The sequence below is a fragment of the Loxodonta africana genome, chromosome 23 (genome assembly GCF_030014295.1).
Source record: "Loxodonta africana isolate mLoxAfr1 chromosome 23, mLoxAfr1.hap2, whole genome shotgun sequence".
In the NCBI taxonomy this organism is placed as follows: domain Eukaryota; kingdom Metazoa; phylum Chordata; class Mammalia; order Proboscidea; family Elephantidae; genus Loxodonta; species Loxodonta africana.
In genome coordinates this window covers 73,900,602-73,928,446 of record NC_087364.1, presented here as the reverse complement: position 1 = coordinate 73,928,446, position 27,845 = coordinate 73,900,602, and the positions used below count along the sequence as shown (strand labels likewise).

Genomic DNA, 27,845 nt, shown 5'->3' with positions numbered 1-27,845 from the left:
TCCACAAAACATAAATTCAAAGACAATACTGTAAAGAACTTCAAGACAGGGACTGCAGAGCATTAAAACCCCAAGGGCAAGGGCTTTCCGAGCGTGGGGCCCTGTGTAACTGTGCTGGTCGTCCGCCCTGTAGTTGGCTTGCCTGTTTTTCGTTACTGAAACAACGGTGCCATACCTCCTGTACACCTCAGCAGAGGCCATTCAGGCTTCTTGTGATGTGTAACTTACGTGGACTCTCAAATGGTTTCCATGCTCAATAAGTTTATTTAAAACTGGATCCTGGTTAAAAAGAGTGAATAAAATGGGGGGCAGGGGAGGGGGAGATGGGGACGAAGGAAGGAGATGGGAACTAGCCAGCTTCCTTGGCTAGTAAAAAACAGTATCAGTGGTATTCAATAGAGAAAATAGTGCTTAACACACATATAAAGCCACTTTTCCTGGGCATAACTTAACGTGTTCCAAAAATATATATAAATAAATATAAATTAAAGAAAATACACATATATTTTCCCTATGCTATACCGAGGGGTCTATAGAAAACAGGGCAAAAGGAAACCTTAAGGAAATTTTAAATTATGCTCAGGGTACTTTGTTAAAGAAATTAGGAAGGTTTGAGATGCATTTTAAAGATATTTCCCTTCATTCAAAAATGTTCAGAATTGAAAACATGAGCAACAAAAAGGGACAAGCTCTAGCTGTTGAGAAGCCCTGAACTGGGTGAAGCACTGCATTATCTTTTGATATTTCAATATTGGAGGTACTGCAGTATCCGGTGCATTACTTACACAGTGTACATTGCTATTAAAATAAGTCGATTTTGGAAGAAAAAATCCAGGCATAACTGCATTGTATGCTTACGTAATTTATCTCAGTTATCCATTTTGGAGAAAGTCCAACTATCTTACCATTGTGGCTAAAACCGACGCCCAGTGTCCGTGATGAAAACCGCTGATGAAAACAGCCCACACTCAGGTGGCCTTACCGGCTTCAGACCTGCTACGTATGTAAGGACAGCCAGCACAAGCACACACCTTCATTTGCAGTTCCTCTCGTTCTTTCTGGTACTTTTTGATCATTTCTTGGTACTTTTCCTTCTCAATATCAAGTATCAGCTTGGTTTCCTCTTTGAAGAGAAGAGCCTGCTCCTCAAATTCAACTAAATGCTGAGCTTTTTCCTCAGCACGTTCAGCTTCCATCTAGAACACAGCGTTTAACACACATGTAAAGCCATTTTTCTTTAAAGTTAGCACATTCATCCTATTTAGAGAATCTAATATTTACAAATTGAAAACAAAACACAAAACCTCCTGACTTAGACCTTGGGTCAGAAAAATGAGCCTTAGACCCAAAGTTCTAAGACTGTCTTAAAGACTAAAATAAGAAGGAAATTCAGGATATTTTATTACGACAGTTTTCAGAAATGTTAAAAGGTTAGTCTTCTGTACATTTACATTGTAAACTTAGTCTTTGCAACCAACTCTGTAAGAAAAAAGGATGAAAAAGATCTTGAGGCCCTTAGACACAGTTCTGCTTAAAATTCAGTGGGGATACCAAGTACAACGTGGGAGAAAGATGTGGCAGTCTCCTTCCGTAAAGATTACAGCCTTGGAAACCCTATGCGGGCAGTTCTACCCTGTCCTACAGGGATCGCTGTGAGTCGGAATTGACTATGGAAAAGGGTTTGGATTTGGTTACCAAGGCAAATGTTGATTCTTCAAATAGCATTTTCTTGATAGAGGTCATAGAAAGTTTTGGATTCACAAACTGTTGCTTTAATGTGACAAGGCTAGAAGAATGATTAAAGAACAACAGTATCGATATTTTGATTCAGATAGAAGCACAGTTCCAGAAGGAGCCTTAGAAATCCCCTGGTTCTGTCAATTGTGGAGAGAATGAATGAGGGCCTGGATTCAGATGGAGCTGGGTTCAAATCCTGGATCTAGATCCTGGCCCGGCCACTTGCCAACTGTGCGATTTTGAGTTTGTGAATGTAACCTCTCCTAGTAGTAGTGCAGTGAGGCTGTAACTGTCTCAATGGGGGTTGTCATGAGGGCGAACAAGACAAAACTCCAGCAAGAGCAAGAATGCAACAGTCAGTGGGGATGATTTCTGTGCTCAGGTCTTCAGTCTCTCCCGTGGAATCTGCATCAAATGAGTGTCTGCTCTGTGCTTCAACCCTTCCACTAACCATCACTCACACCTCCCTCCCCAGCAGGCATTTCCATTTTCAGACAGTACTAAGCATTAGGCCCTTCTTCCTTTAGTTGGACCTCTTGCCCTGTGGCTTTTAACAATTGGCTTTGGCTCTGCCTACTGGAACAATGGAGCCCTGGTGGTGCAATGGTTGAGAGCTGGGCTGCTAACAAAAAGTGGGCAGTTCAATCCACCAGCCACTCCTTGGAAACCCTACGGGCCAGTTCTACTCTGTCCTATAGGATTGCTGTGAGTCAGAACCAACTCGACAGCACATAACAACTGGAGCAATAGAGAGTACACGCCTACCCGTACTGGAAACTTTCAGGCCTGGGAGCTTATCTAGTGAGACTAGAGAAGAATTCCTAGTGATGGCCTGGCTCTAGATTTACGAGATGCCGTGATTATAAATTCTGGAAAGGAGTAAATGACACTCACTGTGTGATCCAGGCCACTAAGAGGAGGGGAGAGAGGTCAATCTGAATTTTTCCAGCAAACACTTAAGTCAGGATACCAGGAAACAGGACGTTTACTAGGACAATTTAAATCTGTTGCTGTCACGTAGCAACCCTATAGGACAGAGTAGGACTGCCCATGGAGTTTCCAGGGAGTGGCTGGTAGATTCGAACTGCAGACCTTTTGGTTAGCAACCGAGCTCTTAACCACTATGCCACCAGGGCTCCAGGACAGTTTACTGGAAGCCCCTTTTAATCAAGTAAAATGCAGACAGAAGACCAACCCCAGTGTGGGGTCTATGGATTTACTGCATTGGGCGCAGGACCGAGCATTTTCCCAGGGCAAAGTAATTATGTTTATACTCAATGTAAGGAGTTGTTTTGGCTCTTTCAAAATAAATTTCTGGATTGTCTGGGGGGAAGGCTACTGATGAGTTTTTTAGAAACATGATAGGATTGCTCAGATGGGCAGCTTTTAGCCTGCTGAAGACTAGTAAAGCTTCCGGGCAGTCCGAACAAGGAACGGGCTTTCGTCTGAATTCCAGATACTTACATCCACCTGCCTCCTGCATGTAGCCATTTAGATGTCTCACAGGACAGAAATCTGGCTACACTTCCCCTACCCCAAAAACCTGTTCCTCCCCCAAACCCATTGCTGTTGAGTCAATTCAGATTCATGGTGACCCCATGGGTGCCAGAGTAGAACAATACTCCATAGGGTTTTCAATGGCCGTGTAGATCTCCAGACCTTTCTTCCACAGCACCACTGGGTGTATTTGAACTGCCAACCTCTCAGCTAGTAGCTGAGTGCAAACTGTTTGCCCTGTCCAGGGACCTTGCTCCTCCCCAGCTCTCCCCATTTTAGGCCATGGCACCACCAACCAAAGTTGCTTGAGTGGGGAGTCATCTTCCTCACCTCTTTCTCCTTTACCCTGCACGCTCAATCCAGCACTAAGCCCTGCTCATTTTACCTCCCAAAGATGCCTTGAATACATTCATTTCTCTACGTCTCCACGCCCGCCACCCCAGTTCTGAGTACCATCACCTCCTGACTGGCCTCTCACTTCCTCTCCAGTCTGGGCCACGCACAGCAAAGTGCTCTTTACAAAACACAAACTGTCCCCTTGTATTCTCTTTCAGTGGCTTCTCAATGCATTATACAGAAATCAAAACTAGTGTACGTGACCTTCTAGTGGGCCACCACCAGCCCATACGGCACTTCATGTGAACTGACAGAGCACCCCCTTCCTCAGGTAAACACAGCCTCATGCCCAGGCACAGGACTTGGGGAGCAGATGCAGGCTGGATTCCAGCTCCCTTCACCCCCCACCCAGCCTGTGCTCTTTGTAGGCTGGGTGCAACAAGAACACTGTACATGGCAGCCCGGGACCTCTCCAAGCTGACTTCTACCACTTTCTTTAAAGATCACTCTGCACCAGCTACACTGGGGTAGATAAGTCACAAACACATGAAAGAAGGAAATCAAATGTAAAACATTTGGAAAAGTTGAAAGCTATAACTTTAAGAGTTAATAACCCACAAGATGCCTTGATACTATCTAAAAAAAAAAAAAAAGAACCAAACAAATATTTTTTGAGAAGCTCAAGAAAAATGTGTGCTGAGGTACTTGAAAGACCAAATGTTCAAAAAATGCCTTGTTAACTGGCAGACTCAAGCAGTTATTTTAGGACAAAAAGGCATCTTTCAAAATATGGACTGATTGATCAAATTAAGAGAACAAGAATGTACCCAAAGTAAGCTGGACAGGGTAATATGTAAATTAGAGGACAGAGGGCTTTAGAAGGACCTTTTGAAAAGAAGTTCTTTAAATTTATTATGGGGAAGAGGCCATTTAGGAAAGCAGCAGGGTCCCTTGATGAAGAGGAAACAAAGGAAGCTTTCAGGGAAGAAGAGGGGATGGCTGACTGCTTGAATGAGTAGAATGTTCTGTTCTATCTGAGTCAGGAAGCAAGGAGATCTTCTTAGCCCAGGACTGTCCCTTGAAATGAACTATTGTACGTAAAGAGAAAAAAGAAAGGAAGGAATGGTTGGAGGGAGGGAGAGGGAACACTGTGGGTAGAAAGGAAAAACGTGATTGACTGTTACCAGTTGGGTTTTTAAATTGCCCAACATTAGAAAGAGAATCAAAACAATGAGCTTCCGATGGAATTTGTAAAGATTTAGGGGGGCAGCAACAGGATGCTAAGAGCCAGCTGAGTGTATGGATGCCACAGGATGGAGAGATGAGGCGACTGGTCCCTTCATGGCCAATTAGTTTGAAGAAAATGGCGAGCCCACGAACACAATGATTTGCTTAAGCCAGTGTGTTATCTGCCATTGAGAAGATGAATTCATGCGGGATTGTCATGTTGACGTTTTCATCTACTGATAGGAGTTGTTAGCTTCAAATATCTTGGATATCAGGGCTTAATGTTTATGCAAAATACTGAGTTTGATAATGGCGCACATATAAAGCATGAACCACTTGATAATAGTAAATTTGATACTCATGGGGGAAATTGATTTCTAAGAGAAAAGTGTTAATGATATATGAGCTCAAGAGTTATACAAACGAAAATCAGTTGTTGTCTACATGCATGCTCCAGGTTTTATGTTGTGTTTTGTTTTTTTTTGCTTTTTATTTCTCTGTATTTTTTTTATCCTCTCCTTGGTCAAGACCTCCTTGATGACTCCAGAGTGACATGAGTGTGTTTTTCTTTAATTACTTTTGTACCTGTTGTTGAAACGCATAATGAACATTTTATGACATCTGTGTCTAACACTGATGTGCCAAATACTGTCTAGTCACTAATTGTTTTCCAAGTGAGACCTTTGTGGTTAACTTCCATTTTTATCGTTTCCTAACGTCACACGAAGCCAATTACCATGTTATAACAAGCATTACTCTATTCTTTTAAAATCAATGGGAATTTCAGATGCCAAAGTAAGGACGAGATGATTTACTTACATTTGCTAGGCATGTATTATTCTTGAAAATATATCTCCTGAAAATAAATTACTATACCATTTTCCAGAAGTTACAGGCAAATACTGAGGAAAAAAAAATTTAAGAAAACCAACACTTTAGACTATTTCTGAATTAACTGCTGAAAAAATAAATTATAAAGGCAGAGGATTCTCCAAAAAAAATGTATAGTAAAAAAAATCAGAATATTTAGGCTGCAGGCCAAGTTCTACCAAGAATTGTGTGAACTTAGGTTGGAAGGAGAGAATGTCTGCTGAGTACCTAACAGGAGCTAAGGTGGTATGGTAAAGGATACTTCTCATGTATTACTTTATTTAATTCTTACTCGGAAGAAGATACAATAATTATGATCATTATTCCCATCGGATAGATCAAGAAATAGGCTCAGAGAAGTTAAGTAACTTCACCAAGGTCATAAAAGTACAATGAGGTGGAAAGCGTGTGCACACAGAGGTGTTTCTGGTGGACTATACGGCTCTGCGTGTTTAGTTATTCCAATCAGCTTGTTTCACCTCAAGTATACACAGCTTAGTGGTTAAAGGCCTGGACTTGGGGTTCTGTTTTAGTTTCCTAATATGTGGAAAATTTCCAGAGATCTTTCTGTTAATGATTATAATTTAATTTCATTGTGTTAGAGAAAATACTTTGTATGACTTGGATCCTTTTATATTCATTGAGATTTATTTATGGCCCAGAATACGGTCTATTTTGGTGAATATTCCATATGCACTTGAGGGGAGTGCATATTCTGCTGTTGTTGAGTGAAGAGTTTCATGAATATCAAGTAGGTAAAGTCTGCTAATAGTGTTGTTCAAATCTTCTATATTCTTACTGATTTTCTGGCTATTTTATATCAATTATTGATAGAGGGTAGGCTACTGAGACCTCCAACTCTAATTGTAGACTTTCCTATTTCTTCCTTCAGTTCTTTTTTTTTTTTTTTTGCTTCATGTATTTTTAAGTTCTGTTATTAGATGCATAAATGTTTAGGATTGTTATGTCCTCCTGGTATATTGACCCCTTTAGCATTATGAAACCAAAAACCCTGTTGCCGTAGAGTCATTTCCAACCCATAGAGACCCCATAGGAGAGAGTAGAACTGCCTCATAGGGTTTCCAAGGAGTGGCTGGTGGATTCAAACTGCCGAATTTTTGGTTAGCAGCCGTATCTCTTAACCACGGCATTACCAAGGCTCCTATCATTATGAAACAACCTTCTTTATCCTTGATAATATTCTAAATATTCTGATTTATTTGCTCTGAAATCTACTTTGCCTGATAGCAATATAGCTACTCCAGTTTTATTTTGATTAGTGTTAGCAGGTATATCTTTTCCCATCATTTTGCGTTTAACCTATATGTGTCTTTATATTAAAATGTATTCCTTGTAGGCAGCATGTCATAGGGTCTTGTATTCTTAACAAATATGACAACCTATGCCTTCTGATGGAGATATTTAGACCAGGTCTTGGTAAACTATGACCTACAGACTCAATTCAGCCATGCCCAGCATTTACTTATTGTCCATGGCTGCTCTTATGCTGCAGTGGCAGAGTTGAGTGGTTGAAACAGTGACTCTATGGCACATAAAGGTGAAAAGTTTACTAACTGGCTCTATAGAAAAAAAATTGCTGATCTCTGGTTTATACCGCTTACATTTCATGTGATTATTGATATGATTAGCTTTAAATTGACTATCTTCTTACATGTTTTATATTTGTCCTATCTCGTCTTTTATCATATTCCTCTTTTTCTTTTGGACTAAGTTTTTTCTTTTTTTAATTCAATTTTTATCTTCTTTGCCATAACACTTTACTTTTCCATTTTTGTGGTTCCTTAAGGGTTTAGAGAATACATCTTTGATTCAATGCAGTCTACCTTCTAGCAATACAACATTTCATATAAGAAACTCACAATTGTACGCTTCCATTTCTCCTCTCCAGCCTCCATGTTATTTTGCTTCTACATATGTTATAAACCCTATATTAAATTGTTATATTTTTGTTTAGATCACCAACTATATCTGAAAGAGACCTAAAATGACTTAAAAAAAAAATCCTCATATATTCATTCATACTGTTACCATTTCTGGTGTTCTACATTACTTTGTGCAAATCCATATTTCCACTGGATAGTTTTCCTTCTGGCTGAGGGCTTTTTTAACATTTAGGTCTGCCAGTGATAAATTCTTCCAGCTCTTGTATATCTGAAGAAGTCTTTATTTCACCCTCATTTTGAGAGATATTTTCAGTTGGTATAGAATTCTAGGTCAATAGTTTTGTTTTATTTTTTGTATTTTTTCCTCTTTCAGTACTTTCAATTCCACTGTTTTCTTGCTTGCATTTTTTCCAATGAAAAATCTGCTGTCATCTTTATCTTTGTTCCTCTATACATAACATGTCTTTCTTTCCTCTGGCTGCTCTTTAGATTTTCATTTTATCACTGATTTTGAGCAATTTGATTATAATGTGCCTTGCTGTGCTTAGTTTCATTTACTTCAGACTCATTGATTTTCTTGTGGGTTTAGTTTCCATCAAATAGAAAAATTTCAGCTATTATTTCTTGAAGTATTTCTTCTGTCCCCTCTTCTGCACTTCAGGGATTCCGATTACAAATATATTTTATTGTTGTTGGTTGCTGTTGAGTTGGTTCTGACTCATGGTGACCCTGTGTGTGCAGAGTAGAACTGTTCCATAGGTTTTTCAAGGCTTTGACTTTTTGGAAACATATCACTGGGTCTGTCTTCCACAGTGCCTCTGGGTAGTTTTGAACTGCCAACCTTTTGGCTAGTAATCATATACTTAAACTTTTGCACCACCCAGCCACCTACACATATATTAGTTCACTTGAATTTGTCTAACAGATCACGGTTCTCTGGTTTTTGTTTGTTCATTTCGTTTCTCTTTTCTCACTTGTTTAATTTGTATAATTTCTATTGCTATATCTTCAAAAAAAAATATATATTTTATATCTTCAAGTTCATTAAGCTTTTCTTTCGAAATGTCTAATGTGCCATTAGGTGTGTTTTTAATCTCAGACATTGTTGTCATCATCTGCAGAAGTTCAGTTTGAGTTTTGAAAATATTCCCATGTCTCTACTTAGCATGGTCAATCTTTCCTCTAGCTTTTGAACATATGGAATATTTATCATAACTGTTTTAATGTCCTTGTCTGCTAATTCAAACATCTGTGTCAATTCTGGGTCAGTTTTTACTTGTTGGTTTTTCTTCTAACTATAGGTCTATTTTCCTTTTTCTTTGCATGTGTGGCAATTTCTGACTGGATGCCAAGCGTTGTGAATTTTATCTTGTTAGGTGCTGAATATTTTTGTATTCCTATGAATATTCTTCAGCTCTCTTCTGGGATGAAGTTTAGTTTCTTGGAATCAGTTTCTTCTTGGTCTTCCTTTAAAAATATCTTAGGCAGGACTAGATCAGCATTTTGTCTACGGTTAATTATTCCTTACTTACTAAAAGATCCTTCTGAGTATTTAACCCAATGCTCTGTGAATTATGAGGTTTTCCAGACAGCTGGCAGGAAAAGTTATTCCAGGTCTTGTGTGAGTTTTGGGTACTCTTCTTGTTAATCCTTTCAGGTAGTTCTTTCCCAGCTTTGAGTAGTTTCCTCAACACATATGTGCTGGTCATGCACATACTCAAGGGGCAGTGTCTCCCTCCTGAGTTCTCTCTGTGTGCAGGTCTCTCCTCTCTGGTACACTATTCCACAAACTCTAGCTACTCGTATCTCCCTGGGCTCTCATTGATGTTTCAATTTAGAGAATCTGCCAAGCTCCACCTGAACCACGGCCTGGAATTTCTTTCAAGGCATAATGTTAGGGCAAACATAGGGCTCATCTTGTTTGTTTCCTGTCTCCAAGAATCACTGTCCTTTGTTGCCTGATGTCCAATATCTCAAAACTATTGTTTCCTATCTTTTCTCCAGTGTTTTAGTTGTTCCATGTGGGGGTATAAATCTGATCCCTGTTACTCCATCTTGGTTTGATGCTCAAGTTTTGGACTTTGTGCTTACATACATAGATGTTAATTCTCAGCTCTGTCATTTCCTGGCTATACGACTTTGAACAAATTGCTTAGCTTCTCTGACCCTTTTTTTTTTAATGTGAAAAATGGAAATAATAATGTTACAATGATTAAAATTACATTTATGGAAACCACTCAACACAAGACCTGACATATAGGAAGCTCTGTAGTAATGAGGATATGTTTATTACCTACCTTAAGGAGTTAAATCAGATGATCGTTGTAGGCCATTTATTGTGTTTAAATGAAAATTGGTATTTTGGCAATAAGAACTTCAACTCTGTCAAGTTTTGTATTTTATAGCTATTCTTTTACAGCTCATTAATAGTACACTGAATTACATTAGGAATTATTAGGCCATTTGGCTCTTCCATTTTAAAAAGATTTTTGTTTGCCTTCTTTCAACTCTGGACTTGGCTTTTTTAAAAATTGTAGTTGGTATTGTCTTTTAAATTTCACTTTCCAATTGATAAAAACACATTTTTTTTTTTTTTGTATGTTGACTTTGTAGCCAGCAAATTCACTTACTAAGTGAATTCACTTAGGTTCACTTATTAAGTCAAATTATTTAGATTCTTTTGGATTTTTCTATGTATACATTTAATATCATCTGCTGATACAGAATATTTTACTTCTTTTCCAGTCTTCCTACCTTTTATCTTTTCTTTTTTTTAATATATATATTTTTATTATTGTACTTTAGATGAAGGTTTACAGAACAAACTAGCTTCTCATTAAAACATTAGTACACATATTCTTTTGTGACATAAGTTAACAACCCCACAACATGTCAACACTCTCAGCTTTCCGGTTCCTTCCTGCCTTCTAGTCCTTGCCCCTGGGCTGGTATGCCCCTTTAGTCTCATTTTGTTTTATGTGCCTGTCTAATTTCTGGCTGAAGTTTGAACCTTAGGAGTGACTTCATTATTGAGCTAAAAGGGCTTCTGGGAGCCATACTGGGATTGGCTGTTTCTTGAATAAACTGCCTCTTCCCCCATTTCCACCATAAGTCCAATTGCTTCAGCCAAGAATTAAGGTTTTGTTTGTTTGTTTTAGTTATTGGTTTTAAAAAGCTCTATGTACTTTCCAAAATGAGGTCAACAGTGCAATTTAAAAATGTTCTTAAATGTGATATTTTGATAATGTCTAGCTTAGAATTTGTTTATTGAACTAAAAAATGATAGGCAGTAAGTGATGTGAGTTGATTATGTAAACACTATGGCTATAAGAGATTTAATTACAAAGTCTGAAGTGAACAGTAACAACATTGTGCCTTTGGAACCAATGTTAAAGGTTCAGCATGCACATTAATTTACTTTCTTCACATCAAAGCAATACGTGAATCCATGACAATTAGTAAATACACAGTTATTTTAAAATGTGCTATCCTTGTTGCATAGCAACTATTGATTCCATTGTGTGCCTTGTACATACTCTAAAATAATTAAGCACAGGCACAAACTGCTATCTACTTTTTTTTCCTGAATGTTAAAAACATTTAAGTTATGAAGTTTATTCTAATATGTGTATGATATACTTGTAAAAGGAACATTTCATTCCTACGCAAAGGCACGGTGACCCGAGAAAGATGACAATGTCATATTAGTGATTCTCCTATCTCATGGGGGAACTTTTAGGGAACTTTTTATTCATAGTCTCAATAGCTAACACAGCCAAGACATAATTATCATTCTTTGGCTTTATTTGTCTGGATCTTGATTCACTGCTAAGCTAAATGATAACACTTATTAATAAGAAGTCATGTCCTCTCAATATAATGAAGTGTCCATTTGTACTATAGAAAATTATACATCTGAAAATTCATCTGTGGGTATAATTAATTTATTAGAAAAATGTCATGGTCTTAGAACTTAGAGAATCTTATATAGGTTTATTTTTACTATTAAATTAGCTTCACAGCATAAAGCAAGAACATAATACTTTTATATGGTTGGATGTTAACACAACTTGCTCTCCTCACTTATGTCAGCATCTCAGGACGTGGATACAGTGAGCAGCAGTACTAGAGTGGCTCGTGAACACAGAGACCTCTTCTCCAGTCATGAAAGCCCCTAGCAGGATGTGAAGACAGAGATGGGCAACTTCTACAAATGTGAAGACTGGAAAGGTCACTCTGTTGGTCCAAGGGAAGGCACTCAGGAGGAGTCCGAGGCAAGAGAAGGATCCATCTATCTTTGTCCATGTTAATTCCATTGGTGAATTTTCTGAATCACAAGATGGGAGCCTTATAGTGTCTTTTGATACACATTACCAAACTGCTCTCCAAAAGGTTGCTTTAAATTGCAATCTCTTAAAGAGTAAGTATGAGAGAGACATTACCTCACTTCACCACAATGTAAAAACCGTTCTATCAATTGGATGAGTAAAAAAGAAAAAACAAAAACTCTCATTGTTTCAATTTTCATTTTTTTTGGATTACTGGTTAGGCTGAACGTTCCACCTCTTTTTGAACTTTTAAACATGAACTGGTTAGAATGAGAGAAATGAATAAGAGCAGACCAGCCAATTAAGTACACTGATTGAGGCTAGTAAATTTAAAAAGAATTAAAGGAAGCATGATCCTTAGAGAAGAAGGAAAAGAGATAGCCAGTATAAAACAAAATAAAATAAGAACGAGATACTTATGGCAACTCTTTAGTCCATCTTCTCAAATTTTAACTTTTGTCGACATGGAACCATTATTGCAGTGATCATTTCTGTCACAGCCTGACTGCGCATCGCATCCGGAGGAGGAAGGGAAGGAGAATTAATTTACAATGGGCTCGACTCGACGGCACTGGGCTAGTCCTGGCTGAGAATGGCCAACTGCTTGAAGTTGGGAAATGAAGGTGACAAATTCAGCCCTGATGTGAGCCAGCAAACCTAAAGGGTTTCAGTATGTTGGGTGGAAGACTGGGGTACTTTGGATGGGGATGTTAGTTTGAAGGTGGCCTAACTTTGTTGCTCCAGTCCCCAAAGAAGAAGAATCTGTTAATAACCAAACAGGCCGTCAGGGCTTCAGCCAAGCAATCTGAATTTCAGTGGCTAGCTACAGTTCTAGAGGAAAATTTAAGAAAGCCAAGGCAGAAGGCTACTGTTAGGAATAGACAGAGGTTGGGGAAGAGAAGGGGTTGGGGAAGGCTTTGGCTTAGTGTGCAGGACAGGGCCCAGGGATAAGTCTAGAAGTACCAGGCCATCACCCCAATGACTATACCTATGCATGGTCTGGGAAGGTAGGGACTAACGAATTTTTAAAACATCACCTGCTATATTCTTTTAAAATCATGAAAGTAATACATACTCATTGTTGAATCCTTGAAAAATAGAGAAAAGCCCAAAGACATAAATCAGTGCACCGTTCTACATACTTTGAGTGAACATTTTCTTTATTAATAGCCAGAAAGCTAAATACTTATTCATTTTTACTTTGCCAGGATAAACATGTCAAACGTTCATAATTAAATAATTTTTAGTCATTTTCCATTCTCTTATATTATCTTGTTAAAAACACAGAAGTTGTTAGAATTAATATTTCCCTGCTTTTAAGAACATGGTCAAATGCAGACCCCGCCACTTTATGAGAAAAAATTTAATATATAAAAGTAAAAATCATGCTTTTGCATGAAAACTCAGGGCTATATTAATCTTGCAAGACTTCAAGTTTTATTTTTATCTTTCACTTCCCATTATATTGTCTAATGCTTTGGAAAAGACATGCACCATAGGCATATTTGGTCTAGGAATCCCAGAAGGAACCAAAAGAGTGCACAAAAGCAAAGAAATGTAGCTGGGATACGGTCTTCTACCAAATGGGAAGAATTAAAAAAGCAAATAAAACACTTGCTGACGAGAAGCACATCATCGTTACCTTCTCCCTCCAGTTATCATCACTCAGCAGCTTCTGTCTAAGGGTTTCCTGCAGCTGCTCGATGCTTTTCTGATGTGAAATCAGCATCAACTCTCTGAAAACCATAAACCCAACAAATGAGTCAAGACTCACTCCTAACACTCTTCTCCAGTTTCAGTTCCTCACTCAGAGAATATTATTTCATAACTTAGTCTGTTTATTTTCTGTAGCAACGCATACACTGCTACTAGATACTAGATTAACCGTTCACAGAAATTTACAAACACTGCATACAAGGTAAGTATGTGCTCAGGCTAAATTTTTGTTTAGCAAGTTATAAATTATTATTTTTGCATAAAATAGTAGCAACACATCTGGAGTCACAAATAGAAGAAGTTGTGGTTCAAAAAGTTGATAATTCTAATACCAGACAATATTTTGTTTCTTAAAAAAGGAAAATATATTGGGATATGCCATAAAATCAATAAATGCCAGCAGTTCCTGCTGAATTTTTCTTTTACTTACCTCAGATACTAATAGGAACAAATAAAATTAAGGTGAAGTATAAATGTCAGAGATGTGGTATAGTACAAAACATATTAGAAATTAGAAAATGTAAAGAACACTTTAACATTTAAATCCACTTAGCCCAAAAATAAAGGATCTTAAATCTCAGTTTGTGAATCTCTGGGTAGAAATAAGTTTGGGAGATTCAAGAGAAAATTTCACAGAAACACTAAAATTAAGGCTTTGAATATCTCTAAAACAAACAAACAAAAAAATCCAAACCCATTGCCGTCAAGTCTATTCTGACTCATAGTGACCCTACAGGAGAGAGCAGAACTGCCCCACAGGATTCCCAAGGAGCTGCTGGTGGATTCAAACTGCCAACCTTCTTGGTTAGCAGCTGAGCGCTTAAGCACTGTACTATCAGGGCTCCCTGAATATCATCAGTAGTGGCAAAAACATGACTTGTTGTTCAGGGCTTCTTCCCCCTTCCATAATCACCATTTTCTTTTAACATTTTTATAGTTTTAAGTTTTATATTTAAAACTATGATCCATTTTGAGTTAATTTTTAAATATGAATCAAAGTTCATTTTTTGTAGATGAAACCCAATTGTTCCAGCACCATTTGTTAAAAACCCTATTATTTCTCCAATAAATTGTCTTGGCACTCATGTAGAAGATCAGTTGATCTTGATCTTGATATTTCTGGACTCTGGGTTCTGTTCCACTGATACTCTTGTCTGTCTTGATACTAATGCCACATTGTTTTGATTATTTGTAGCTTTAAGATAAGCCTTGAAGTCAGGACGTGACTTTGATATTCTGACTATTCAAAGATTTTATCAAAGCTGTTCTGGCTATTCTAGGTCCTCTGCATTTCCATATAAATTTTAGAATTAGTTTAACTTCTAGAAAAAAAGTCTGTTGGAGTTGTATTTGGGATTGCATTGAATCTATAAATCAATTTGGGAATGAGTGTTAACAATACTGAATTTTCTGTTCTATAAGCATTGTATATTTCTCCATTTACATAGGTTTTCTTTAATTTCTCTGAGCTATGTTTTACAGTTTTTGTTGTGTAGGTCTTACACAGCTTTTGTCAGATTGAGGGTATTATTGAAATCCCTGACTACTGTTGTAGATTTGCCTACTTCTTGCAGTTCTATGAGTTTTTGCTTCATGTATTTTTAAGCTCTATTATTAGAGGCAATAAATGTCTACTATTGTTATGTCTTCCTGAATTGATACATTTATCATTACGAAAAGAATTTCTTTATGCCTGGTAATACTCTTTGTTCTGAAATATACTTTTGAATCGACTCAACGGCACTCTTTACATTTAAAGTATGTTTTTTGCAGGCAGCAGATAGCTGGATCTCATTTTTTTCTTTTTACAAGCTGATAATCTTTGCATTTTAATTGGAGGTGTTTAGACCATTTATATTAAGGGGATCATTGATATGGTTAGGTTTAAATCTATCACCTTGCTGTTGTTTCCTATTTGTCTCATTTGTCCTTCTTTGTTTCCTATTTCCTGTTTTTCTGCCTCCTTTTGGATACTTATGTGTTTTATGATTCATTTTTATCTCCTTCGTTGGCATATTAGCTATAACTTTTTTTTTCCCCCAGAGATTGCTTTAGGATTTATGGGTAGTCCTTAGGTAGCACTACTAGTTAAGTGCTTGGCTACTAACTGAAAGATTGGCCGTTCGAATTCACCCAGAGGTGTCTTAGAATAAAGTCCTGGTGATCTACTTCTGAAAGGTCATAGGTCATAGCCACTGAAAACTCTACCGGCATTTCTGCTCTGAAACACATAGGGTCACCACGAATGGGAATCTACTCAATGGCAGGTTTTTTTTTTTTTTTTTGGTTTATAAATAGACATCCTTAACTTATCGCAGTTGTGGTATGCTGAATAAAAAACCAAACCAAACCCATTGCCACTGAGTCGATTCCAACTCACAGTGACCCTACAGGACAGAGTAGAGCTGCCCCATAGGGTTTCTGAGGAGCAGCTGGTGGATCTGAACTGCTGACCTTTTGGTTAGCAGCCAAGCTCTTAACCACTGTACCACCAGGACTCTGGTATGCTGAAAGTGGCTTCCAAAGATGTCCATGTCCTAATTCCCAGAATCCGTGAATATGTTACCTTATATGGCAAAAGGAATTTTCCAGATATGATTAAGTTAAGGGTCTCAAGATGGGGAGCTTGTCCTGCATTATCTGGGTAGGCTCAAAATGCAATCACAAGGGTCCTTATAAGAGAGAAGCAAAAGGGTCAATTTGGGGGAAGACAATGTGACAACAGAAGCAGAGATTAGATTAATGGGGCCAGGAACCAAGGAGTGCTGGCAGCCTCTAAAAGCTGGAAGAGTCAAGGAATGGATTCTTCCCTGGAGCCTGCAGAAGAAACCAGCCCCACTGACACCTTGGTTTTAGCTCCTTAAGAGTCTAGAACTGTAAGGGAATAAATCTGTGTAGTAATTTGCTGCAGCAGCCAATGGAAAGCTAACAGGGTAGACAACCTTCAAAAAATACTACACCATTTTATATACAATCTTGATAAAAATAAGGAGCAGCATTGAATGGAAATAAAGTAGCACTTCATCTGTTTTTCAAAATGCCCAGATCATAGAATGCATATGGCTGGCCATGGGCTTGTTAGAAGTGGTCAGACAGCAGAATCCTGGCAATTTGATTAACTTTATTACCTACGGCAAGTTTCCTGTTTGAAAAGAGGTCTTGCTGATTAGAAAACTTCAACGAGCATTTCCAGATGGGTACCTGTGAGTACATTTAGAGCTACTTTTACTACAAAGTAGATGGCACTAAACATTTGGAAAGTGAGAATTTCAGTCTCCCTAGAGACAGTTATGGAAACCCTGGTGTCATAGTGGTTAAGAGCTATGGCTGCTAACCAAAAGGTCACCAGTTCGAATCCACCAGGGACTCCTTGGAAACCATATGGGGCAGTTCTACTCTGTCCTATACGGTCGCTATGAGTCAGAATTCACTCGACAGCAACCGGTAAAAATGGTAATGGTAGAGATAGTTACAATTTTGATACCACTAAAATTCTTTCCATATATATCCCTCTGATGGGCCTAGTACAAAGCACTGCTGTTATATGTATTATAAAAACTGTGGAAGTCTAGTAGATTACGGCACCTAAAATATAATATGCTGGGGTCGTTGTTGTTGTTAGGTGCTGTCGAGTTGGTTCTGACTCATAGTGACCCTATGTACAACAAACCAAAACACTTCCCAGTCCTGCATCATCCTCACAATCGCTGTTATGCTTGAGCCTACTATTGCAGTCACTGTGTATCAATCCATCTCGTTGAGGGTCTTCCTCTTTTTCACTGACCCTTTATTTTACTAAGCAAGATGTCTTTCTCCAGGGACTGATTCCTCCTGATAACATGTCCAAAATATGTGAGATGAAGTCTCCGCATCCATGCTTCTAATGAGTATCCTGGCTGTACTTCTTCCAAGACAGATTTGTTCGTTCTTCAGGCAGTCCATGGTTTATTCAATATTCTTCACCGACGTCAAAATTCAAAGGCATCAATTCCTCTCCGGTCTTCCTTATTTGTTGCCCCGCTTTCAAATACGTATGAGGCGAATGAAAACACCCTGGCTTGGGTCAGGCGCACCTTAGTCTTTAAATGGACTTCTTTGCTTTTTAACGTTTTAAAGAGGTCTTTATGCCAGCGTTAAAACACTGTTAACAAAGTGATTTTTTTTTTTGTACTTTAGATCTAGCTTCTCATTAAACAGTTAGTACACATATTATTCTATGACATGGTTACCAACCCCATGACATGTGAACACTCTCCCTTCTCGACATTGGATTCCCTATTACCAGCCTTCCTGTCCTCTCCCGCCTTCTAATTCTTGCCCCTGGGCTGCTGTGCCCCTTTAGTCTCATTTTGTTTTATGGGCCTGTCAAATCTTTGGCTGAAGGGTGAACCTCAGGAGTGACTTCATTACTGAGCTAAAAGTCTGTCCAGGGGAGATACTCTCGGGGTTTCTCTGGTCTCTGCAGGCTAGTAAGTCTGATCTTTTTTTATGAGTTAAAATTTTGTTCTACATTTTTTTCCAGCTCTCTCCAGGATCCTTTATTGTGATCCCTGTCAAAGCAGCTGGGTGGTAGCCAGGCGCCACTAGTTGTACTGGACTCAGTCTGGTGGAGGCTATGGTAGCTGTGGTTCATTAGACCTTTGGACTAATCTTTCCCTTGTGTCTTTAGTTTTCTTCAACCTCCCTTGCTCCTGAAGGGGTGAGACTAGTGGAGTATCTTAGATGGCCACTCGCAGGCTTTTAGGACCCCAGACACTACTCACCAAAGTAGAATGTAGAACATTTTCTTTATAAGCTATGTTATGCCAATTGAGCTAGATGTTCCCCAAGACCATGGTCCCCACAGCCCTAAGCCCAGTAATTCTGTCCCTCAGGGAATTTGGATGTGTCTATGGAGCTTCCGGAAGCCTTGGTGGCATAGTGGTTAAGTGCTACAGCTGTTTACCAAAAGGGCAGCAGTTTGAATCCACTAGGCAACTCCTTGGAAACTCTATGAGCCAGTTCTACTCTGTCCCATAGGGTCGCTATGAGTTGGAATTGACTTGATGGCAATGACTTTGTTTTTTTTCTTTTCTTCTTTTTTTTTTTAATGGAGCTTCCATGACCCCGCCTTGTATAAGTTGTACTGGCTTCCCCAGTATTGTATACTCTCTTACCCTTCACCAAAGTTACCTAAAGTGATAATTTCTTACTGAATTAAAAAAAAAGAAGTTCTTTTATGACAGTTTCACAAAGTATAAGGTGTTCTGAGTGAACTGTTATAAAAATTATGAATTTGCATCTGTGATGAAAATTTTGCTTACTACTGGTTGGCTGGACATCGGATGGTTTCAGAAACTCCTGCTGAGTCCTTGACTCTAAGAACTATTCAACACAACTCTTTAATGGGGACAAGGCAAGAAAGAATAATTATATGTGGTGATACAAGCACTTCCTGTCCCTATTAGAATGGAACATATAGAGATATGATTGTATGTGAAAAAAAGGTAATCTTGATTCTTAGAAGAAGACACTTGTATAGTATGCCTGTGGACTTTAAAGTGTGACCATCGTAAGACATCGATAAAGAAAAAGCAATTTTGTTTTGAAAGCCATGATAAAGTACCATCATTGACTCTAGTGAACATTTTTGCTAGAAATCTAGAAGAATTATGGAAAATAAAACACTAATTGTTAGAGGCATCTTCTGTTATTTTCCATGTTATAAAAAGCTGAAAATCTGCATACATATATCTGACTTCCTCTTCAGAGCCAATTCTTAGACCTGTCAATGCTTTAGAATTATAGGAAGCAACACAGATTTAGGTCCTAAATTGGGATTTTACTAAGAATCTAATGAAGAAGATTACCACTAGAATCGTGGAGCTTTGAACTTTATTCCCAGCACTGATTTTTGGCAAGTCGGAAGCTCTGTAGGCCTAAGAGAAATAATGGTAGAACCTCCCTGTTTTAAATCCTGTCATCAGTTGGCTGGGATTAAATACACTGCCATTCATCCAGTACATATCTTCTGAGTGATGACTATGTGTTAGGCACTGTTTTAGCCTCTAAGGATACAGTGGTTTAAAAAAAAAAAAAAAGGCAGACATGGTTTTTCTCTTGCCATTCCTTAGAAATAAGATAATGTAATTGCCTCATTTTTAGAAGAAACAAAGACCCTGAATGATAAACGACTATCCGAGGTGACACGACTCATAAGTGGCAACACTAGCTCAAGCTTCTGCCAGTTGAGGGCTCTCTGTGTATCATGCCGCCTTTTCTTACCTGGGGTGGGGGGTGGGAGGGTGGGGGTGTGGCCACCCGTGGCATTTTACCCTGTACTTCCATCAGGCATCAAAAATAATAACGTTTTTGGAGCTGGCAAAATAGGCAAATTAGCTTCTACTCACAATTAAGAGTATTTGTTTAAAATTTTTTTTAACTTTTAAATTCTTAGACCAAAAAGAATCTAATTTCTGATATACATACAAAAATCTACCCTTGTCACTGCTTCTGGGCTTTGTGGAAATATGACAAACCTCACTAAACACTGAGGCTTTCTTCTTCTAGAAAGTGGAGGTGAAAGGTTTTCAGGCTATTTTCAATCTGAAATTCTAACTCCACTTCTGGTTTTGCAAAGACACTGGGGATGCAGGGGGCAGAAGTCACTGCCTCCTGTTCATCAAGTGAGTGGAAGAATCTTGGGGGAGCAGAGAGAGGTGCTATGAAGGAGGGAGGGGAGGGGAGAGAGGGGACACCAAGGAGGCACCCTGGGATTTTCTGTTTTCTGCAGGGCTGTGGGTCTCCCCAAGGCTCACTGTCACGGCATGGTTGAGACAGAAAAGTCAGGCTGAGAGAAGCTGACCAAAGTTAGCCGTTCAAGACAAATCCTGAGAGAGCTGTGCCAACCACAGGGAGGAAACATGGGCTCTAGGTCAGACCCAATGGAGCCTGGTTTCTGTCTTGGCCAGTTACGTAACCCGAGTAAGAAATCTGCTTAGCCTCAGGTTCCTCATCTACAGAATGTGGACAATGAAGCCTGCTTCCCAGGCGAGGGCCACTGCCCCACCCATATGCCATTTTCTCTGCGCATATTGGAAAATGGCTTCACCTCTGGGTCGGTGAATTAGAAAAATGCTCTCTCGAGGCGGGGGCAGCTCTATGGACACCAAATGTGACAAGGGGGATGGTGCAGGCACACATGAAAAACAAGCCTTCTTCTGTGGCAGGAGGCCAGGAGGCCAGGAGGCCAGGATCCGGGCTGGCTTTCCGCCCGCTTATCCCTCCCACTGAGCGTCACAGCAGTAAGTAGCATCATGGCCGGGTAGTGTGAAGACCAGATAAGATCATGGTCACAGGCTCGCTCAGAGGTTCCATGACTGTGAAATCTCTGGACTGCGGGCAGGAGAGCGGAAGAAGAAGAAACAGGAAGGGAGAGAAGGAGGGACTGAAGATGAGAGGGAGGGACGGAGAGAGAACGAGAAAGCAGGTATGTTCAACCATGGGGTCCTGTCACATACGGGGGAACAGGAAAAGCCATGAACTTCCTGAAATAATTTGCTAAATTGTGTGTGTATTTTTCTGGAGCAAGGATTTATAGCTTCCAATCCAAAAGGAAAAAGAAAAAAGGAAGTGAGAGAGAGAGCGTGAAAGAAAGAGGAGAGAATCAGGAACAAGGAAGAGAAGCTAATGTCATGGAGGACCATATATGGGCTATGTCCCTATAGCCTGAAAGATGTTCTTTGGGGCCAGGAATCAATCAAGTAAACTTCATTTACTGTAGAAAGACAGAAATAGATATATATAATTTATTTCACAGACTATTTTACACACGAGCAACTTGCACCTGAACTCTGATTACAGCTAAGCTTCTCCTCTGATGCTCCTCACCACTCCTGTCACATTGTGGGCAAGGACGTCAGAGGAAGTTTTTTCTCTGTTCATTCTCGGAATTTATTGAGCTGTGGATAACACAGCTTTGGGGAATGCATAGGGTATGAGAACCTGTTATAAACAGCTGTGTATTCCAGCAGTTTGGTTGGAGGCCACAGGGCAGTGCATAAATGAATTTCTCCAAGCGTTATATGTGGGCATTCTCCAAGCTGTCCTTTTAAAATGAATTTGTAAGTCGGTTATAGGGAATTTAGAACACATTTTACCACAGAAATATTTTTCAAGGAAAATGGAATTAGGCCCCCAGGCCAACCCACAGAACCCCATTTAATCAACAACACACCTGAAGTGGCGTCCACATCAATGGTACCGGGAGCAGAGCTGGCCTTGGCCGCAGAGACCTGTGGCCCAGAAATGTGGGAACTGAGAGCTCTCTTTGCATGGAATTTAAAAGCAGCCACCTTCTCTGGTACTGCATCCCTCCTCCACAAAGGCCCCTCTTGCCAGCCCCGTGGCTTCTGTGACCAAGCTGGCCAGACCTTCTTACCTCGCATCCCATGACCCCAAAGGACCTATGTCCTTCCTTTCCGCGAAGCCTCTTCTCACTTAGAGTTTTCTCAGCTGGAAGGAGGGGAAGAGGAGAACAACGTATGGTACTTAAATAGACTTGCACTAAAGGGCGACTTCTCTCCCAGTCACTAACTCCTCTTCTGTTCCTAATCCCGAAGTTCTGTCAGTCTTTTTCTGGGGTCAGTTCTGGCTTTTTATATATCCTTTTCCTCCTCTTCTGAAACAACACAGCTTCTAAATTAAGTGCCACGTTTTTCATAACGACCCCAAAGACAACAGCAGCAGCAAGGGCTCTGCCGTGGGGAGGGTGGTGAGGAGGGCCATTGTGTCTGAGGCTGCCTGGATCTGCACCCACAAGCTGCCACCAGAGCGAGCTGGGCTCTGGCCTCCTGAGCAGCTCTGGCAGCCTGGGCAGTTACAGTACTTCCATGCCAGTGGTTTGCGACCTTGGCTGGTGCAGATTCCTGGGCACTGCCCAGATCTACTGAGCCAGAACCTCTGGGTGTAGTCAAATATCGGTGTTTCAGATGTTTTCCTTGAGCTCAGCTTCTTCTTTTGGAAGGATATTCACACCTCCATCTGCTTAAGGGCGCCTCTCTTCAGAGGTCCCTTGGGTGCTCAAATCAAAGCTTCAAGAGCAAACTCACTCAGCTGGGAGAGGTCAGTTTACTGAAAACAAAGCAGGGAGAGGAAAGTAAAGTCCGCCCATGGACCTCGGGGAACATCTGGTGATGGCAGGAGGGACAGGAAAGAGCCAAAACACCAACAGCAAAGGGCTGGATAACAAATAAGCTGTCCCTGAAGACAAAGGAAGACAAAGTTTCCAGGCAGATTTGGACAGTAATGTCAAAGGCGTCCAAAAGGTACTTGTTCTTCAGGATGTCTTTTTAACCTGGCTTCAATACATCCTGTTTAGCTCATCATAGAGTAAGTCCTGGCTATTCTACTGCCATGCATTTGGGTAAGACACTTCGATAACCTGCAGGGGCTAGGGGGTAGAGATTTCATTTTTCTCACACCTCTTAGGCTTCACCACAAATAAAATCCTTTGATATCAAAAGAGTAAATGACTTGACTTGCCCAATACCTTCTCCGTCCAGCAGCCGAAATGGCCTTCCTACAGTGCCTCTCCTCTTGTTAAGGCCCTTCAGTGGTTTCTTCTCATCACACTGAAATAACACCCAAACTCCAAAGGCCTGTGGGCCCTGAGTGATTTGGCTCTGCCTGCTCTTCACACAACTGCTGCACCTCCAGACACACTGCCTTTGCGTCCTCCTTAGAGCCGACCAAGCTCATTCTTTGCCTGTAAATCTCCCAGATTCCTGACACAGAACCTTCACTTGTCTTCCTTTACGTGTCACCTCGGAAGTCACTTTTTAAGAGCCCTGGTGGCTCAATGGTTAAGAGCTCTGCTGCTAACCAAAAGGTCGGCAGTTCAAATCCACCAGGTGCTCCTTGGAAACCCTATGGGGCAGTTCTCCTCTGTCCTACAGGGCTGCTATGAGTCAGAATTGACTCCACAGCAACAGGTTTGGTTTTGGTTTGGTTATTCAAAGCAGGCACCCCTACTGTCAGTCTCTACTACAACACACGCTTTACTTACTTCATATCCATGATCACAATCTATAATTATTCTAGTTAGTTCTCTCTCTCTCTCTCTCTTTTTTTTTTTTTTACTATTTCTTCTATTAGAATGCAAGCTCCGTGAAGACAGGGACTATCTCAGACTCACTGTTGTATCCCCAGGGTGGACCAAAACCAAACCAGCTGCCGTCAAGTCCATTCTGATTCCTGGAGACTCCGTGTGTTGCTGTCAAGTCCATTCTGATTCCTGGAGACTCCATGTGTTGCTGTCGAGTCCATTCTGATTCACGGAGACTCTGTGTGTTGCTGTCGAGTCCATTCTGACTCGTGGAGACTCCGTGTGTTTCAGAGCAGGGTTTTCAACGGCTCTGATCTTTCTAAAGTAGATCACCAGGCCTTTCTTTCGAGGAGCCTCTGGGTAGATCTGAACCACCAAACTTTCAGTTATTAATTAACTGCTTAATCACTGCACCACCCAGGAACTCCACAGTACTTGGCATACAGTAAATGATCAACAAATAATTGTTGTCTAACTGAATTACCCAAAGCAAGTCATTCTTTCATTCATCAAACATTTATTGAGTGGTTACCCATGCCGGGCCCCAGGGATACAGTAGAGGACTAGGCAGATGCAATCTGAAATTAGCCTAGGACAAAGAAAGAGGACAATCCTCCTCCTTGGAAAAGCCCTTGGTTATATGATAACTTGTTGGTCCATGAATGCCTTTTTTTTTAAGTGACAAATACCATGTCAATAAACTTAGTGTCATGAAATGACTGGGCAATATCATGCTTGCTTCTGTACAGACTAAAACATAGACAACGAAGAGGAAAAAAGGCAAGGACACAAGAAAAGGAGGGAGCAGAAGAACAGAACAATAGTTCAGTGATGTCTCTGTTTCCCAAAGGCTTATGGAAATTGTCCTTCTCATCCAGTATTTTATAACAGAAGGCATGATTACAATCATACAAAACTAAAATGAAAAAAAAAAGTGGGAAAACATATACATTCAAGTGGGTGTGCTATTTCAAAGCAACCCCCTGAGAAAGCTCTCTAGTTATTTTAATGGCTTTGCCAATCCCCAAAACATTCACAACCCCCCCTCTTCAAATGGCAGCCAGAGATAGTTTATTAAGCATAGAAAAAAGAAAACATTTTACTTTATTTTTTATCCCAAGTGGTATTCCCTAGATTAACTTCCCATCATATTCACCGGACTTGCTTTCACTGGATCTATTTGAGATTGAGCAAAAAAGTCTATCCATTCCTAAAGGGCAAAGATTTGTCATATTGAGGAAATTCTACAGAATGGTCACTTGAGCCAGTCCTCAGAGAAGAGTTCCAAATAGCTTGACCAAAGGTAAGATCTTCTCAACAACCACTGTGAAGGAGGTAACATCTGTCTAGCTAAGCTTAATTAATCTGGCATCATTGGAAATGAGGTGTTCTAGATAATAAGTGAATTGCTCAGCTAACCAATAAAAAGATAGAATAATATTTTAAAGAAAGATTTTTTGGTTAAAAAATTATAGAATTCCACCAGTCATTGGCCTGGGTGAAATTCAGTAGTACAAGTACCACACATAGTCTTATTTGGCTCTTTTTACAGAAATCTAATACCAATTGCAATTTGGGTTTCATTCCTCCTCGTGCCTAACCAATTGTGTGACTTCAAGCAAGCCATTTAACCTGTCTGGGCTTCAGTTTAATCACCTGAAAAATGAGCTGGAAGGATGTCATGAACTCTCAGGGGATACACATCTTTAATCTTGTCGTTCTATTGTTATTATATTATACAGAATCTTTATATTTCAAATATATGGACTATCAAAAAAAACTATTGCCATCAAGTTGATTCCGACTCATAGTGACCCTACAGAACAGAATAGAACTGCCCCATAGGGTTTCCAAGAAGCTGCCGGTGAATTTTAACCGCCGACCTTTTGGTTAGCAGCCAAGCTCTCAACCACTGCACCACCAGGGCTCCATATATGGAATAGTGATCTAAAAGTAAGATATTTTTGTAAGAAATTATTTTTGACTGCACCTTTCATTTTTCAGCGTTACAACCTCTTCCTTTGTCTGATTCAGAAGAGTCTTCGTTATTTCAAGTTCATTTTCTGCAAGGTTAATTCTTCTTTTTACATCTTCTTCTTGCATTTCTTTTGCAGCCAGTTGTTCCTGTAAAGTTTTGTGTATTTTTTGACAAGTCATTAAAGATTCTTCTTTTTCTTTAAGCAGTCTCGTGTGACTAAAGGAGAATTAAAAAAAAAAAAAAATGTGTATTAGATGCAAAATTTTTATATTTATTAAAGATATACGAAAAGGCCATTTGAAATTATAGAGTATGACTTTAAATTTTAAAAAATTTAATATGTTAAGAAAATAAATATTTCCATGATATTAAAATTTTCTCATTTAGGCATGAAGCAAAATCACTGAACAACTGCGAGACATTATAAACTTGAGTTAGGTAATTTATATGTAAGGAATACAATAAGAAAAGCTAAGTATCTTTTAAATACAATGTTTCAAGTTCAGTTATTAGATTTTTAATTTAAAAATTTCACATATACCGTGACTCAGAAATAATGGATTCAAACTTCAGCTTTCTAAGCTTTCTTTGACAGTCATCGGCTTCATTAGATTTACTCCTAAAACAATGCAAAAGAGATTCAAGTATATTATTTCAAAATAATTAAAGTGTAATTTTTTATATCATTATTTTATTCATCCATAGAAAGAATTTATTAGCATCATCGTAATATCATTTCTTTAAAGAAACATTTAGTCCACTTTTATAATGGCCAAGTCAGCTCCTATCAGACTAATTTCCCTTTTGATAAAAGATTAAACTCTGGACAATATTAAAAACAAAACCAAACATAAAAACTAGAGCTATGTGAAGGCACGAGAGAGTGAGCAAAAGCAGGCAGATTCTGGAGGGGAGTACCACTTGGAAGGGGGGGAGAGCATGGGATCAGTTTTGGTTTTGTGTTTGTTTTTTTAATGTCTTAAGCCTGAGGGCAGGCCCCAGTGTGCACCAGGCATGACAGATAAAACCCTGATCGAAAACTCAGTCTTTCTGTCCTGAAGATCCAGAGGACAGAGTCGGGGCCAGTAACAGCTCCTAGAAAGTGAAGGGGGAAGCCTGAATAGGAGAGAGCCACAGAGGAAGCCTCGAACACTGCACATGAACTTTACCCAGATCTGGGGGTGAGCCCTGAACTATATGTGCACTAGAAAGAATCTAAGATCCTAGTTAAAGATAAAATAACTGAGATTTGAGCTGCCACCCTAGAGTCATAGTTTGTCAAAGCCAACCAAACTAACTGCCTACTTAAAACAATAACAAAATATTCTTGGGAAGACTATAAGAAACCCAGAGTCTCCACAACAGAACATTCACAGTGTCCACAATACAATAAAAAATCACTGAACATACAAAGAAAAAGTATGACCCAGTCTCAAGAAAAAAGACAACTAATGGGGACTGACTCTAAGATGACCCAGATATTGAAATCAGAAGTCAAGGATTTTTGAAAGAGCAATTACAACTCTGCTGGAAGATATAAATAAAATGTACTCCAATGAATAAAAAGATAGGAACTCTCAGGAGAGAAATAGAAACCATTAAAAAGAACCAAAAGATAATTCTAAAACTGAAATAAACATTTGCTTGAACCTGACTCACAGCAACCCTCTAGGTCAGACTAGAACTGCCCCACAGAGTTTCCAAGGAGCGCCTGGTGGGTTTGAACTGCCGACCTTTTTGTGAGCAGCTGTAGCACTTAACCACTACACCACCAGGATTTCTGCTTGATCTTATATAATTAGGATTTGGCACCAATACTCAAAAGTTTACTATACGAAGAAATGGTAATATTCCAATTTAAATTTCCTTCTAAGCTGCAAATTAATAAGATGTCATTGTCTGAATACACCTTAAAATACCTTATAAACCATACAATGAAATATGTTAGATTATCGATGGCTTTGCCCTACTTGTAGAATGACTTTGATTTTCTAACAAATAATAATTTTTAAGGCATCAAGAACATAAATAATATTCATTTATTTTAAAACCTTTTTTTATTATAAAATATGACACAGAAATAGAAAACTACATAAAACAGATATACAAGATGGTCAGGTATTATAAGGAAAACATTCTTGTAATTATTATTCAGATAAAAAAATAAA

General features: G+C 39.3%; 1 protein-coding gene across 1 annotated transcript in view; it reads right to left on the bottom strand.

The window, feature by feature from the left end:
- LEKR1 (leucine, glutamate and lysine rich 1) overlaps nucleotides 1-27,845 on the bottom strand; it is a 178,627-nt gene that overhangs the window by 20,319 nt on the left and 130,463 nt on the right. The window contains exons 8-11 of the mRNA XM_064275639.1: nucleotides 26,219-26,296; nucleotides 25,690-25,893; nucleotides 13,542-13,635; nucleotides 1,032-1,196 (exon numbers count right to left, since the gene is read on the bottom strand). Of these exons, the coding sequence (XP_064131709.1) occupies nucleotides 1,032-1,196; nucleotides 13,542-13,635; nucleotides 25,690-25,893; nucleotides 26,219-26,296 (541 nt within the window). The remainder of the gene's footprint in view (nucleotides 1-1,031; nucleotides 1,197-13,541; nucleotides 13,636-25,689; nucleotides 25,894-26,218; nucleotides 26,297-27,845) is intronic.